The sequence below is a fragment of the Brachionichthys hirsutus genome, chromosome 5, assembly GCF_040956055.1.
Source record: "Brachionichthys hirsutus isolate HB-005 chromosome 5, CSIRO-AGI_Bhir_v1, whole genome shotgun sequence".
In the NCBI taxonomy this organism is placed as follows: Eukaryota; Metazoa; Chordata; class Actinopteri; order Lophiiformes; family Brachionichthyidae; genus Brachionichthys; species Brachionichthys hirsutus.
The window spans coordinates 11068589-11084611 of record NC_090901.1 but is presented as its reverse complement, the minus strand read 5'-3'; the positions used below and the strand labels follow the sequence as shown (position 1 = coordinate 11084611).

The 16023-nt window shown below is 49.3% G+C and overlaps 2 protein-coding genes across 2 annotated transcripts; one reads left to right on the top strand and one right to left on the bottom strand.

The window, feature by feature from the left end:
* Positions 1-449: 449 nt before the first annotated feature.
* nup160 (nucleoporin 160) lies at positions 450-12513 on the top strand. Its single transcript, XM_068739315.1, has 35 exons — positions 450-540; positions 597-599; positions 1138-1246; positions 1375-1585; positions 1873-2095; positions 2184-2374; positions 2655-2891; positions 2978-3075; positions 3569-3653; positions 5558-5626; positions 5742-5825; positions 5987-6157; positions 6254-6353; positions 6511-6676; positions 6975-7096; positions 7266-7426; positions 7508-7644; positions 7762-7829; positions 7976-8126; positions 8267-8336; positions 8907-9005; positions 9078-9197; positions 9514-9609; positions 10019-10113; positions 10205-10301; positions 10385-10490; positions 10569-10729; positions 10812-10872; positions 11059-11169; positions 11252-11375; positions 11518-11619; positions 11699-11840; positions 11922-12047; positions 12149-12244; positions 12319-12513. Exons 1-35 carry the CDS (start codon positions 450-452, stop codon positions 12400-12402), a joined length of 4167 nt encoding a protein of 1388 aa, XP_068595416.1. The 3' UTR covers positions 12403-12513.
* Positions 12514-12803: 290 nt separating this feature from the next.
* On the bottom strand, positions 12804-16023 carry LOC137893964 (fibroblast growth factor receptor substrate 2-like). Its single transcript, XM_068739418.1, has 6 exons — positions 15940-16023; positions 15597-15783; positions 14760-14930; positions 14557-14720; positions 14052-14180; positions 12804-14018 (listed from the first exon to the last, which is right to left on the bottom strand). Exons 1-6 carry the CDS (start codon positions 16003-16005, stop codon positions 13152-13154), a joined length of 1584 nt encoding a protein of 527 aa, XP_068595519.1. The 5' UTR covers positions 16006-16023; the 3' UTR covers positions 12804-13151.

The window sequence follows — 16023 nt, the reverse complement described above, 5'->3', positions numbered from 1 at the left end:
CATTTCCACTTTTTCTCTTTGCGGGTGACTGGAGTTGCTATGGACGAGAGGTGGGGTACACCCCGAATGTGTCGCCAGTGCATTACGGGGCCACACAGGAACAGAATACCACTCACACACACACACTCACAGATTATGGACAATTTTAGAGTGACCAATGCACCTAAATTGCATGTTTTTGGAGGTGGGAAGAAACTGGAGAAAATCCTCCCCAACACCAGCCACTCTCATGTCCTCCCTCGCTACGTAAATTCATTCTTAGTGTGAAAGTAACACTTTGTATTGGTAAAATGTCGTTGTTGTTTTTTCTGTCTAACATCCCTTCATTTTCTTTCATCTTCCCCTCCTCTCCTGCTCGCGACCAGCCTCGAGGTCTCCTGTCTCTTTAAATATTTGAAAGGGCAGCGCGCGGCCCGTCCTGCTGACGTCACGGATCCATGAGGGGGAAGATGGCGGCGGTACTGGAGCGTAGCTTCATAGAGATCTGTGGATTTGAGAGGGAAACTCTGCAGCGGTTCCGCGACGTGACCGTAAACCTTGGTAAACCTCCTCGCGGACTCTTTTCATCCGTGTTCTTCTGATCGCTGACATCTGAGGGCGTCTATCCGCGCGAGGCGCGAGTGTTACGACATGCTAACAACAGCTAGTACCGCTAACACGCTGGCTGTGGAGCTAGCTGTTGGCCTAATCATGTAAAGTAACGTGGGTTACAGTATGATTGTGTTATTTTCGGACAGGAAACCACGTGAATTAGACGAAGCTGTTCTAAATGTGTCGCATCTGTCACTGTCTAAATGTCCTGTTCTCTGATGTGCTAACCGGTAACTAATCTGTCAAACGTGCTAACTATCGTTACCAAAAGTGTTTTGCTTATCCCGTCCACCATAAATGAAGCAGCCACTCAGTACACGTTATTAAGTAGACTGTTAACACTGCTAACAATGCGAGAGCTGAATGCCTGTGTCGCTGTTTATTTATTTTGATAATGAACTCTGTTCACCAGCTTGTTGACTGGGTCATTGTGAAGCTGGATTCTGGATGCGGGACACAAACAAAGATCAGAGTTGAGAAACATGCCATGTCTATGGGCAAAAACCCAACACTGCCATTCTGTTTACTCCCGTTTCCGCTCTGCAGATCTGAGTGCTCTTCCTGGTGCTGTGAAGTTTCCTGACTGCGCTGGAGCCTTTCATTACGAGGAGAGTGGGCGGCTGCTGTCGGTCACCAGTAACAGATTCATTCACTGGTAAGCAACGCCAGCCTCTGCTTGTTTTTTTCTATAAAATTGTTACTTGTATAGTATTTGCGCAGCACAAACGCAACTTGTTAAAGAAGCGACTAAGTTCTGTGTGATTGTGTATTAACACTGTGCAGGTCCACGTCCGGAGACGCAGTGCAGCTGGTGGAGCAATCTCTAGACACGAACTTGCTCAACAATGCCGTCAAGCTCAAGTTCACCCACTGCACTGTGTTGCCTGGAGGAGTCAGCATTCAGGAGACCCTCAATAATGTCATCATCCTCGTTTCCACCAGTCAGAGTGTTCACAGACTGGTGCTGCCCCACCCCTCACGCATGTACCGCAGTGTGAGTACCGAAAGGACATGATGAACGCACCGTATCGTACATGGGTCTGCGACGTGGGCAAATTAGAGCTACCATGCTAACAGATTGAGGCTAAAGCTAGCAGATCTTTCGTCACAGTGTTGAGCGTACAAACTAAGGTGAACGCCTGTACTTGCTCGCTCACGGTATGCTAAAGCTCCGAGTTAGGATTTCTAGGTTTGCTGACAGGCTGACAGCTTCTTGGAGATCCTGCCACACTTGGTGAAAGTCGGCCGGTAACGGCGGTGCTCCTGGCTGTCCCCCTCCAGGAGCTGGTGACGGAGCTTCACATGCAGTCCATCTTCACTGATGTGGGGAAGTTGAGTCTCCGTGACCCCTCTCACAGTGCCGTCATCCCCAGCGCAGTGGGACAGACCGGCAGTCCCATGACCGCCGCAGCCTGGCTCAGTCAGTCCGGGGAGGCTCACTATGCTTTAGCTTCACCTGCTGGAGGCATCATGGTGGTCACTCTGCCGCCCCACGACACACAGGGTAAAGACCATTCGATGGATTAACTGCCTTCATATGTTCAAAAGACGTCGCCTTTGATTGTATATTTTATTTTACGCGTGTGCTGCAGGAAGTGTGTCAGTGCTGGAGCTGAAGAGGAGCTCCATGATGCGGAGGATATCTGGCTGGATGCCAACAGCGATCCGTGGGGAGCCGAGTTCAGCTGACCTCGTCCTGAGTTTGGCTGTGAGAGAGCTGGAGGAAGACTCCTTCATCTTCGCCCTCTGTCAGGACCACAAGCTGCGAATGTGGTCCCTCGGGGTGAGATCCTTAATCATATTATCAACGGCGAACATGGGGGGGTGGGGGGGGGGGTTCATGCCAACACTGTGAGGCTATAGCTAACAGGGCGTATGGTGCTAACATACTGAGACTAAAGCTTGCAGTTTCAAGAATCTTTCAATTGCTACAAGAATAATTAGTTTATTTTAGTTAGGTTTCAATCAAGCCTATTCTTCTTAACTTAATTTCCACCACGTGTGCTATCTTGCCGAAGCACTGTAATGTCCGAACCAAACGCTGGTCCCGTGTCGTCCTGCAGGAGCAGGCGTGCCTGATGGAGGCCGACATGTTGGAGTACATGCCCGCCTGTAAGGGAGTAAAGCGCCTGGCCGGCCAGGGTCACCGTCTGAGGCTGGTGTTCTCCGCCACTACCGGCCTCTGCGTGTGTGTCTACCTGGCCGTACCTCAGAGAGGACAGTTCACCGTCCTGCAGCTGGTCGCCACCGAACACAGCCGCTACAGCCTCGACCACATCTCCTCGCTTTTCACCACACAGGTTAACCGATGGCGGCGCGTTAACTTAAATACCTTCTAATCTGTCCAAGTATTTAATGAATAAATGAAACGTCCGTCTGCCAACAGGAGACTCTTGTGGATTTTGTTCTAACCTCCTCAGACATCTGGGGAGTCTGGGTGGACGACTCCAACACTACTGTGGTCAAGTACATCAACTTTGAACAGTAAGCATTCACAGAGATGGTCACTAAAGGGAGGAAATGACATGTCTGGTTTTCTACTCCTGGTTTGTTTCAAATAAATATAATAAATAATGGGAGTAATTATGGGATAATTGTTTCTGAATCATCTGGACAATTAGTTTCCTACCGGCAGAATTCACTGATCAGCGAAGGTAACAGGATGGTTAAGTATTTGCTTTCACCACTGTCTCCTGACTCAGCAGCTTCTGCTGAGCTTTATAAACAGTGGTCAGAGCACTCGAGAGGCTTTACCAGGTCTTTGTGGTTTCAGTTGCGCATTTAGCCGTCTGCATGTCAGCCCTTCCGCTTTCACTATCTATAAAGACAAGAAAGCCGAGGTCATTGCAGTAGAAATGGAAAAGCATTTCACTCCCCACAACTTCCTGTGACGCATGTCTCTCTGTGTGGAATTTATTTTACTTTGTAACACGTTTCTAAATGTTGGTGTGTAACTTGGTGCATGTGTGTTCCTCAGTAACTCAGCTGGGCAGTGGAACCAGGTCTTTGTTCAGCCTCCACCGGAGGAAGAAGTCCAAATGGGTTTGGACCAGGACCCCAGAGTAAGACAACAGCACACACGAAAACATCTGTGCTTTTTTCTTTGTCTCAGACATTAAAGTCGTGCAGTTTTTCTGTTGAAAGATGACACAAACAGGAGTTATGTAATAGGGATTTGGTTGAAACATGAAAAATATCAACCCATCTCTTTGATTTGGTCATTTTCACACCAGAGCTGTTTGGCCCGCTTTAAACAGACCAGAGTTCTTTTCCTGATAGTCCGCTTCGTATGGGCCGGTGTGTAAGAAAATATTTGTTCATGCTTTTTCTGCTTCCTGTTTTTTTTCTTGTGTTTTCACGGCGTTGAACTCTGTAAAAATAAAATATCCGCCTTTGGGGGGGGGGGGGGGGGGTGCTGAAGGGGTCATAGCTAGGCTGAGTATACTGCTGTGAAGAATGTTTCAAGCTTATTGGATTTTTTACTCCCACTTTTTGCATCCTGTCATATATATTTATTATCAAACCCCCCCCCTTCCCACTATTCAGCCCCATCTTGGCCCCGGTCCCCAGCCTGTAGTTGTTCTTGGCCCCGCTGTTTCCTCTTTAGCTTATAGTGCAGCTATGCAGAGAGAGACCCACACTCCCCGTCCCTGTAGTCCTCCCCCCACTTGCACAACAGATGCAGAATTTCCGTGTGAAAGCTGCTTTTGTGGTTTGAGGTCTCCTCCCTACAGCCACACTTTGATATCGAGAACGCAGACGGATTCAATCACAGTTGCGCGTTGGAGTTAAAGCCCTCTGTTTTTCTCTGTCTTTGTACCAGCGGATTTATTCCTGTTCATCCGTGTTGTCTAAAATATCAAATGTATCAAACAATTTACACATCATTAAAAATATACGAAAGATTCCAAATAAAAGACTCTCGTGAGTTGTCGTGGTAACTTGGCTCTAACTGTTCCTTCATTAAATACACTGTTGTTATACATTATTACAATTCTAATATATGCATATGATTATATGTTAATAGGAGACGTACCTGGAGGTTCTCTTCTCCCCACTACGCTACAGTTTTTCTGTTGAAAGATGACACAAACAGGAGTTATGTAATAGGGATTTGGTTGAAACATGAAAAATATCAACCCATCTCTTTGATTTGGTCATTTTCACACCAGAGCTGTTTGGCCCGCTTTAAACAGACCAGAGTTCTTTTCCTGATAGTCCGCTTCGTATGGGCCGGTGTGTAAGAAAATATTTGTTCATGCTTTTTCTGCTTCCTGTTTTTTTTCTTGTGTTTTCACGGCGTTGAACTCTGTAAAAATAAAATATCCGCCTTTGGGGGGGGGGGGGGGGGGTGCTGAAGGGGTCATAGCTAGGCTGAGTATACTGCTGTGAAGAATGTTTCAAGCTTATTGGATTTTTTACTCCCACTTTTTGCATCCTGTCATATATATTTATTATCAAACCCCCCCCCTTCCCACTATTCAGCCCCATCTTGGCCCCGGTCCCCAGCCTGTAGTTGTTCTTGGCCCCGCTGTTTCCTCTTTAGCTTATAGTGCAGCTATGCAGAGAGAGACCCACACTCCCCGTCCCTGTAGTCCTCCCCCCACTTGCACAACAGATGCAGAATTTCCGTGTGAAAGCTGCTTTTGTGGTTTGAGGTCTCCTCCCTACAGCCACACTTTGATATCGAGAACGCAGACGGATTCAATCACAGTTGCGCGTTGGAGTTAAAGCCCTCTGTTTTTCTCTGTCTTTGTACCAGCGGATTTATTCCTGTTCATCCGTGTTGTCTAAAATATCAAATGTATCAAACAATTTACACATCATTAAAAATATACGAAAGATTCCAAATAAAAGACTCTCGTGAGTTGTCGTGGTAACTTGGCTCTAACTGTTCCTTCATTAAATACACTGTTGTTATACATTATTACAATTCTAATATATGCATATGATTATATGTTAATAGGAGACGTACCTGGAGGTTCTCTTCTCCCCACTACGCTTCACAGCTTCATCCATAGTTAAAGCTCTCCAGGTGAGGAACTAGATGAATCTCTGGTGGGACGGTAACTAACCAGTCCTGCTCTTGTCTGCATGCAAGCAAAGCTCTATCGTTCACGCTGCATCTACCTGGTCCTGGTGTGTTTCAGATCTACCGCAGAGGCTCAGAGAGGATCTCTGATTTGTCCTGGGAGAGTCTGAAGAAGGAGGTGACGGTAGCTGTGGAGAGCGAGGTAGTGCAGCCCGTTTCTGCTGTGAGGGGCTAGACCAGCAACTAGATTTGTTTCTGCATTTGTGTTTCAGCTGTAAAATCTGAAACTTTGATGTCATAACCTTTGTTTTTGTGCTTGTCCTCCTGTTACGGTTTCTTCTCCGTCCCTTTGTCCTCCTGCAGCTGCAGAACAGCGTGACGGAGTTTGAGTTTTCTCAGGAGGAGTACCGTCACCTGCAGGTGGAGTTCTGGTCCAGGTTTTACGCCTGTTGCCTTCAGTACCAGGAGGCTCTGTCCATGCCTCTGGGTCTGACCGTCAGTCGGCACACCAGCATGGTCTGCCTGCTGAAGAAGGTAAGGCTGCTGCTCAGGTGGCGCTCCACATCTGGAAACGGCGCTCGCCTGACTTGATAAGTGTGCGTGATTGTGTGCGCACCCTGTCTGTTCCAGGGGTTTGTGTCCTTCTTGCTGCCTTGCTTCGCCGTGGATCATCTGTACCTGTCCTATGACGAGTACCTGTTCACAGAGGAGGAGACGCCCATCACTGAGGGTACGCACCTGCTTGCAGAAAGATGGCCGATGCAGCGTCGCACGAAAGCTGGATTGTTTTTTTTCTGCAACATTTGTTGTGCAGTCATGACTAATGCGTTGAAGCCATCATCTGCAGTACATATTGTCACCATGTGTCGTGGGGGCGTGTCCTTCAGACCCTGAGGTGGGCCGTGACGTCCTGCAGCTGGTTCAGTGCCTGCGCCTCGTTAGCGACGCCGTTTCTGGAGAGATGGCGTTTGAGATGGAGAAGGCTCTGGAGCACCTCCAGTCACCGGCGAGGGCAGCTGAACTTGTGCTGGAGAACATGCTGTCCAATGACAAGTCAGTCACATGACCATCACCCGTTTCCTCGCTGCTGTCGTAGTGAACCGGGTCCTAAGAGTAGCAGCGGTTTATGGGTTTATGAAATTAAAGTACAAAAAACATGGATTACTACTCAGCAAAAACAACTATTAATTTGTAATCTATTATTTTCCAGATTAAGTTATTAACATGGCAACAAAGATGAATTAAAGATTTGGATTGTTATGCACTAACACTGACGGTCATTGGAGAGCACGTAACGTATATTAGTTGTCTGTAGTTGTTAAATATTTGAGATGAATCGTGTTTCCTGTAGTGACAACGTGATCGAGGACATCCAGAACAAACTTCAGGACATCCGCAACCCGATGGTGGCCATGATGGTCCTCCTCAGGGAGATGGACCTGGAGTCGGATTCAGAGTTGGATTCGGAGGCTGGCGAGGGACCCCTTGCACCCGGTAGGAGACCTAATCAAAGACGTCATGCATCACCTGATCCACACAGACTCCTGGTGCAAATATAGACCCGCGTAAGACTCGTGACTTGGTGAAGGTGTGTCCTGCTGTCTAACAGCCTTGTTTTTTCCCCCTGATCTTTGTCTTGTAGGTCAGAGCCTGAACACCAGGATCAGTCTGTCTCAGCTGTACGGCAGCAGCTCAGCAGCGTCTGTGGTCTGTCAGGCCGTGTGTCACATGACCATGACGAGAGCATTGTTCTGCAGAGACCTGCTAATCCTGCAGAAACTCTACCTGCGCTTCGGAGACAACGTAGGCACACGCAGACTGCAGTTGGTGCTGCCGCTGATCTGAGGGCGGTTTTAACTTATTGAGCTTTGTGTGTGTGTTCAGGTGTTTCTGGGTGGGGGGGCTCAGCTGCTGCAGCTCCAGCAGGAACTGATCCCACGGAGCGCCCACCTCCTCTCCTCCTATTACCTCCTTAAAAACATCAGTCAGACGCTGGCCTCCTCCGTCCCCATGGACATCATGTGAGTACATTCGCACGCACACACACGTGCACTGGTACACACACACACGCGCGCGCCTCTGAAGGTGTGTGCTGGTACACTGACCCGTGCGTTTTTATTTTAACCTTTGACCTCCAGAGATGCTAACCTGCAGAACCTCACGGTGTTGGAGCTGTCTGACACCCCGTCCCTCTCCAGCAGATCAGGTCAGTGGCCCCAGAGCAGGTGACTTTAGAATGACGTTGCTCCTCTCGTTTCAATAAAAGCAGCATCGATGGAGGAGGAGAAATCAGATGATGGGGGTAGAGGAGGAGGCGTGTTAAGGAGGGCCTGAATGATCTTTTCTCACCAGCACTGAGTCCTCAGACGGTGGTGGAGCTCTTCTATCAGACCACAGCGAGGAAGATCATCATCTCAAAGATCTACTCCCAGCAGCAAAGTAGCGCTCTGCTCCACTGGAGTCACATGATCTCCAACGTGGTCCACCTGCTGGCTCAGCTGCTGTATCCTTCGCCTGGTCGCGCGTTTCTGTTGGTAGACTGCAAAAAAACTAAACACCACCGGTTAAAAATGTTCTATGATGTCTTTTCGTGACCTTCCTGTCTTCATTGTCTGTAGTTGGCTCTTAACTGCCGTTTCCCAGTTGGCCCAGTAACCCTGGTTTCCAGTTTCCAGAGTGTCTAATGGCCAACTGCCAGTACACACAGCTGCAGGTGGGTTTAGCCCAGGTACCTTCCCTCATGAACGGTGTCATGGTCTGCCCCTTTCCCCCCCGCCCCCCCAGGTCCAAGTTCACCCAAAACCAGCATGAAGTAAAAACACCAAGGCAAGATGAGGGCTTCCAGCCAGGAGAGCTCAGAACCAATGTTTGGACTCGTTTTAGATTCTGTCATGTAAAAATATCTCCGCTTGAATTACCTCATAAGCTAAGCACTGATGAATGAGTCGCTTAAAATGACCTGGTTTATGGTGGACCTGCTCCGAGTACAGGTCACTAACTGGTTGGACACTCATCTCTACCCAAAATTATAAGACATGATTCAGTGATGGAATAATTCAGTGTCATCTTAATTTAGTTTACATTTCTGCCTTCAATGTGGCATTAAAATAATTCAGATATACAATATTAAAATATATTTCCATTTATTAAAACAACAGTTAATAATAATAATAATGATCCAGATTGTTGCTGAAATTGATGCAGGAGGGAGTCAAATTCGTCTTCCTCAGTTCCTGGAAAAACGCCCCAGGGATTTGATTGGCTCACCTGTACCTCTGTGCAGGAGTATGTGCGTCTGATTGGTCCATGGTGCCAGATGAACATCGGCTCCTGTCGCTTCATGCTGGGCCAGTGTTACCTGTCCAATGGGGAGGGCCAGAAGGTGAGTCTGAACGGCGATGCTGGCGTCTGAATCCAAGCACGGGTCACGTGATCTGATCACGCGTTTCCTCAGGCTCTGCAGTGCTTCCAGGAAGCAGCGACGGAGGTGGAGAAGGAGGACTTCCTGGTCCGACTGACGGGCGCCGAGGAAGAGGAGGCTGCGTCCACCCCCAGACTGCAGTATTACAACAAAGTACTCACGGCTTGACTAACAACTACAGCACATTACATCACCATAAATATGTAGGATTTATTTCATGTCATTTACTAAATAGTTATTTTAATGTTTGTAAAAGACAAATCGTTTTAAGGGTTCTGGTATGACGCGTGCTCTGCCATTCATCTTCATCTATGAAGAAGATGGCGGAGATCTGGTTATTGTGGGTTTTTCCCTGACTCCATCCCAAAAGTGGGTGTAGAGATATCTTCCTAAGAGGGGGGGGGGGGGGGGCTGAGGGTGCTGTGTGGGTCAGTGTTTCAGGGGGGGGCTTCTCGCTGTGCTGCTTCAGGTGCTGCGGCTGCTGGAGGGCGTCGCTCTGCCTGAACTCGTCATCCAGCTGGCCTCCCTGGCCATAACGGAGGCCGACAACGACGTCAACAGCCAGGTAACGATGCACACAGGAGAGCCACCAGGGGGGGCTGGTTTCCATGGTGACTGTCTAGAGGAGAGGGTTATTGACGACACAACAGACGGGCGCCGTCTCTGGATGCGGCTGACTAGATGCTCCAACGCTGCCCTCTACTGGTCATTAATGATCCTTCACTGAGCTGCTATTGATCAGTTGTCTTGTTTGAGAGTAAAAACAGTCTCAGCTGATCCCAAATCTGTGAACAGATGATGATGTCTGGTCATTCGTCCATATTTAGTTGGTGTCTGATTAACCTCATCGATTGTAAACGTTTCTCTCTGGGGACATGGAGCAGGGATATTTAATCTGTCCTTAAATCATGCCGAATGCTCAGTGGGCCGTTCGATACTAATAGAATCTACTGATTTAAACCTGTCGTGTCCAGGCTGCTCTCTGGACCCGGATATTCAAACATCATCTGGACCTCGGGCACAATAGCGAAGCTTATGAAGCCCTCACCCAGAACCCGGACTGCAGCATGTCAGTACACACACACACACACACAGTGGGGTGTTTAGAGCGAATCCTCTCATGCATGCAGCGGTTTGATCTGTTACGCTTTGTGTCTCAGGCGGCTGGACTGCCTCCGTCAGCTGGTGGTGGTTCTGTGCGAACGCTCGCAGCTCCAGGATTTAGTCCAGTTCCCTTACGTCAGCCTGCACGATGAGGTAAGTCCGTCAGCCTCGCGGTGGCGCCTTCAGATCCATGTCTGGTGCGGATTAAAGGGTTAACCGTCGTGTGAACTCGGCAGGTCGTCGGCATCATCGAGTCTCGCGCCAGAGGTTTGGATCTGCTGTCTCACAATTACTACGAGCTGCTGTACGCCTTCCACATCAACAGACACAACTACAGGAAGGGTACGAGCAGCAGCCACTGGCACTAAACGGGTCCTGGGCGGGTTATTGATTGAGTGTGTGTGTGTGTGCGTGTTTTAGCTGGGACGGTGATGTTCGAGTTCGGGATGCGTTTGGGTCGAGAGGTTCGGACTCGTCTTGGTCTTCAGAAGCAGGTGAACTGTTACCTGACGGCGCTCAACTGTCTCCGCCTCATAAGACCGGAGTACGCCTGGATCGTCCAGCCTGCTGCCGGAGCGGTGGTACGCAAACACACACGCGTACACACACACGCGCACACAGGCGAGCGTTTGAATTGCTAATCTTTGGTTCCGTTTTCTGCAGTACGAGCGTCCCGGAGCGTCTCCAAAGAGAAACTCTGATGGAGAGTTTGCCTCTGAACCAGGTGACTGCCCTTCACATAACTTTAACAACCTCAGTGTGGACGAGACGATACATCGTCAAAATGTAATATGGGACAGACTTGATACTTGCCTAATTAGATATATATTTGAACCCTGAACCCGTCTGTCAGATCAAATCAATTTAACTATTATTAGAACGTTCAAATTTATAATCTGTTCTCCTGCAGTCAAACGTCAGGTCGAAATCCTGGAACTCAAGGACTTGGAAAAAGAGTACATCCTGTCCCGTAGCCGCCTGACCCTCGCCCAGCACCACCCACCCTCTGCTGCCATCGCAGGTACACCTTTATTACCATGTAATAACATCTCTAGTTGTCTATCGCTCTGGTGTCCATGTCTCACCTGTCTCTGGGCCTGCAGGCAGTGCGTCAGCAGCAGATATGGTGGCCCTGTTGGGCCAAACGGGCCTGTTTGACTCGGCGCTCGCCGTCTGTCAGACGTTCAAACTCAGCCTGATGCCGGTCTTTGAGGGTCTGACCTTCAAGTAAGACTTTGAGTTTCCAGAAAAGTGCTATATAAATAAAATGTATTGTATTATTATTAATTTACTCTTTGTTTCTTTGACTTCAGGACTTGACGTGAATGAGTCTAATTATCATGTAACTTGATTACTTGTTCTCTCTCAGATGCATCAGGCTTCAGTTCGGGGGGGAGGAGATTCAGAATGAAGCATGGAGCTGGTTGGCTGCTAATCAGCTGTCATCTATCGTGAACACCAAAGAGTCCAGGTTCGACTCATGCTTGTCATAATGATGCCGTTGTTTTTATTTTGAACTCTACCGGTTGACGTTTGTCTCCCCTCTGCAGCGCTACAGATGAGGCGTGGCGGCTGCTGGCCTCCTACCTGGACAGGTACACCTCTGCTAACGCACAATACCACCACTGTGTCATTAACAAGCTGCTGTCACACGGCGTCCCGCTGCCTGATTGGCTAGTTACGTCTTACAAGGTGAGAGAGGAGGCCATTTATCTTCATGACTTAACTTTCTGACTAACTTCCCATGATGCATTGCTGATGTGCTCGCCACAGGCCGTGGATGCTGCGTCCCTGCTGCGTCTCTTTCTGAACTTTGACCTGCTGGATGCTGCAGCCGAGCTGGTACTGGAGTATGTTGATGCGCTGCAGGGGAAAGGTCACCAGTACTTTGGAATAGAGGTACAAATGCTTCAAGTACAACATCAGTTCAATCAAGCCAGGGCCTCAACTTTTCAACTACTGATAATACTGCTTGATCTAAACTGGACTCGTTTTTCCAGGGGCCTCTGTCTGCGACGGCGTCCTCGATTTGGCTGCCGTACACGTCCATCGATCAGCTGCTCCAGACTCTGAACGAGACTCAGACCAACAGCAGGGTGAGTCACCGCATCGTTCCCTTTGCGCTCCGTCGTTCTGCAGAGTGTCTCACTACGACCCCGTCCGCTTTCAGGTGTACAATAAAGTTCGAGACAAACTGGACGACTATCACAAGTTGGTGCAGCAGACGACCAAACAGAGACTCATCGCTCGGTGAAGTCGATATTTTTGCACCGTGATGCTGAACTGTTATTAAACTTGTAAATACTGAGTGTTTAGTTTTATAGTAATTGTTTTGTACTTGTGCTGGAATTAAAGTTTTGTTTGCATTTCCGAGAGCACGTCATCACTTCTTCAAAACCAGTCTGGTGTAGCCTGTTCCATTATCACCAGTAGCTTCTCCATCGGTCAGACTGGAAACCAATACTACAATACCGTTGCTATGGACACATTAATCTTGTGCTGATGCCAGGGAACAGATCAGCTGTAACAGCTAGTTTCGCTGCACACAGGTAGCACCCCTTAGAGAACACCAAGTAGCTTCACGCTGCTAGCAGCTGGAGATAGCCAATCAGATGAGGCGCTCACTCCAAGCGAGTACAAATAAAAACATACATTTATTGTGCAGCCAGAATCTACTGTACATACTCAAACATGTCGTGTCCTTAGATACTGAATTACAGCAGCATGTAGTGAATCATATAAAAGGATAAATGGAATGCTTTGTTCAGTAATACTGATTTGTACCATATAAGGAGGAATGCAGACGCTCTGCGGCGAGTCAACGTCAGGAATAAACTGCTATAGGTTCATCCGCGATGGTCCACGTGAACGGGTGAGCGCACAGGAAGTCTGACTCGCGGTCAAGGTGGCGTCCGTCACCTCGTCTCCGTGCGGGAATATAAACAAGCGCCGTCCGTGCGGCTGCGGCGTGTTTAGGGGGTAACAGGAAGTGGAAGGTGCGTGTCACACGGCGCTTTTGGTAGGCAGCTCTGTGCTGTTGTGTCGCGTCTTGCGTGACGTGCCGTCGTCTCGCGGCCGGGCCCTCTGCAGGTTGGACATGGCGGCAGTGCGCTCGATGTCGATGAGGGCGTAGAGCTCGGTGCGGCGTGTGGGGGTGGTGGGGGGTAGTGGGGAGGTGGGGGTGCGAGGCGTGTGGGGGTTGCTGCCATCCGAGGCGGCCTTGGTCCCGCTGCTGTTGTCCATTTCCACCTCGATGTAGTTGAGGGTTTTGGGCGGCTCCGCGTGGCCTGACGGCGGCAGCCGGCGGAAATCGAAGTTAAAGATGGTGGGTCCGTCCGTGCGGCGCCGGGCCGTGTCGGGCCGGAGGGCGCTGAGCGGCGCCGTCACATTCTCCGTGTTGACGTAGTTGTGGGAGGACTCGAGGGCAGCGGACAGAGGGTGGGAGTGAGAGTGTTGAAGGAGGCTGTGGTGGCTGAAGCCATTAAGCGATGGCGTCTTCAGGCCGCCGCAGCCGTTCTCCTCTTCCTCAGAGCTCGGCTTCCTCGCCTCCCACACCGGCGGAAGTGCCGGCAGGTTCTCGTAGTCCAGCAGGGCGGTGCGCCGCTGGGCTGAGTTGTTGACATTCTGAAGGTCGGGGGTCAGGGGGGGCGGGCGGTGGCGGCGAGGAGCCGAGGAAGAATTCGAGGAGCCGTTGGACAGCAGGGGGGTCGACTCCGCCTCTGCGGGGGCTTCCGTGTGGCCGTTAGCCTCCGGCGGCTCCTCAAATTTGTTTACCTCCTGTTGCTTCTTCTCCATCAGCTGCCTCTGAACGGGGGTGGGGCCCAACACAAAACGAACCCCCTGGGGCTCCAGCAGCACCTGCGGCTCTGGCTGTGTGGGCGGGGCTGGCGGCTCAGCGCGGACTCTTGGAGGAGGTGGGGGCGTAGGTGGACACTGAGAATTGGGCGACGTGGGACTTTCCAGGGGGGTGATGACGGTTAGCGGGCTGGGCTGGTCCTCCAGGAGGCCTGTGGTGTTCACGTAGGTGTGAACCTGCACAGGTGAAACCACAGATTAGATCAGCAAGCCCATTGGTCCCAGAGGAGATGACATCACTCACACAGGTCACACAGCTGTTTAATGAAAGTCTTTTTACCTCCGCCAAGGAGGTTATGTTTTTAACAGCGTTTGTCTAACCTGGATCCCATTTAATTATTAGTGATCTGGATTTTATTTATCATGTTTTTCCTTATTGAATAATATATATATTGAGGTAAAATATATATTTTGTGATAACTCAAGTGATATTTGGTATTAACATACAGTACATGATTAAATATAAAGAGCTGCTTGAATAGGGGAGACCGATCAAAATGTGCCTGAATCTTCATGATCAATCCTGATCAACACCTAATCAATATCAGCTTACCGCTTCATCCGCCACCAGCAGAGGATGCGTGGACTCCTCTCCCACCGAGGGCAGACGGGTGCTGGCCACAGAGGGGTGGCGGGTGGAGGGGTGAGACGGAGCCTCCCCCACAGACGGGATCCTGGTCACACCGTTAGGAACCGTGGGAACCGAGTAACCGAGCGCTGACGACACACAAGAGAGGAGATGTAACTATTATCTACCTGCAGGTGTGTGTGCGTGTGTGTGTGTGTGTTTACCTGCGGGAGTGAGCGCCGCCTGCTGGCTGGGTTCCGGCACCGCCTCCTCCACCACACTGATGCTGTGATTGTGCATCACCTCCTGCAGCATGTTGAAGATTTCTTCGGCTCGAGAACATTTGAAGGCAAAAATACCTGAAGCAAAACAACAACAACACGTAAAGGTTTTATAGATTTCAGTTAAGCATCAGCAGTTTTGGTTGAATTATAAATGTAAACAAGCATGGAACTCCCAGGATCCAATTCAGTGAAGAAAGATGGTGAGAGAAAAGGTCCTTTAATATTGTTGTTAGCTGCTTCTCTAAGACATTATTACAATTTAAAAATTAATAATAATTAAGAAGGTACCATGCCAGTACTTTGTTAAAAATTACTTCTTTTTTTTTTAAATTATGCTTTAAAACCAAAACATGAATCTGACCCATTTCTTCATCCTCCCGCTCTCCTCATGTCGTGTGAGGTGGAGAACAAAAACCGAGTCCGCCTTACCAAAAGAGGAAGACGCATCACCGCTTGTGTGGCGTCGTCATTCGTAAATAATTTATATTCATAGATCAGAACTCCTGATTTCCTCATGGGTTGAGACATGCTAAGAAATGTTAGCTTCGTTTCAGTGGCTGGCTGAGCAACGCTAAACGATGAAATAATATCTCTCTTCTCTCGACCAATCATACATCTCGTATCGAAAAGGGAAAAGACCGAATATTTTAACGCCTTATTTTGATTTCAACGCCGCCTCCAGCTTTCATCTAACATCAGTTCATCTATACTGGAGATGATGATGATGATGACGTCACGCACCTTGTCCCGTCTGGCAGCGCCGGCCGCTCTCAAATGAAAACAGGTTGGAGTCATAACCATAGCGCCGGAGGCACAGGTAGGGCCACCTGACATCGTCACGGCGATGGGTGTGGAGGACGAGCTCGGCGTCGGTCAGCTCCATCACGCCTGAGCCCAACTCGTTCCCATCGTCGTCCACGTTTATCACCTGGACAGGTAAATACAACAGCACATTAAGAGTTAAGACAAATAAACAGCGTAAAGTTCACCAAGCTGAAGGTAGAGTCGTAGAACTAGCGATGAGCTGGCGGGGAATAATCCGAGGCGTGGGCCGACTGTCAGGCAGGCCCGGGCAGGAACTCACCTTGAATTTACTTTGATGATTATCTGGAATTGACTCTTTCTCTGGACAGCTTAAACAGCTACCCATGGCTTCTTCAGAGCACCA

Bases quoted from the DNA above. Each gene is read 5' to 3' on its own strand.
- nup160 (XM_068739315.1), top strand. From the start codon at position 450: ATGGCGGCGGTACTGGAGCGTAGCTTCATAGAGATCTGTGGATTTGAG. The intron at 2,892-2,977 runs GTTAACCGATGG...GTCTGCCAACAG, and splicing joins CCTCGCTTTTCACCACACAG to GAGACTCTTGTGGATTTTGT. The intron at 3,654-5,557 runs GTAAGACAACAG...ATATGTTAATAG, and splicing joins GTTTGGACCAGGACCCCAGA to GAGACGTACCTGGAGGTTCT.
- LOC137893964 (XM_068739418.1), bottom strand. From the start codon at position 16,005: ATGGGTAGCTGTTTAAGCTGTCCAGAGAAAGAGTCAATTCCAGATAAT. The intron at 15,784-15,939 runs GTGAGTTCCTGC...TTACCTGTCCAG, and splicing joins ATCATCAAAGTAAATTCAAG to GTGATAAACGTGGACGACGA. The intron at 14,181-14,556 runs GTAAGCTGATAT...TCACCTGTGCAG, and splicing joins TGCTGGTGGCGGATGAAGCG to GTTCACACCTACGTGAACAC.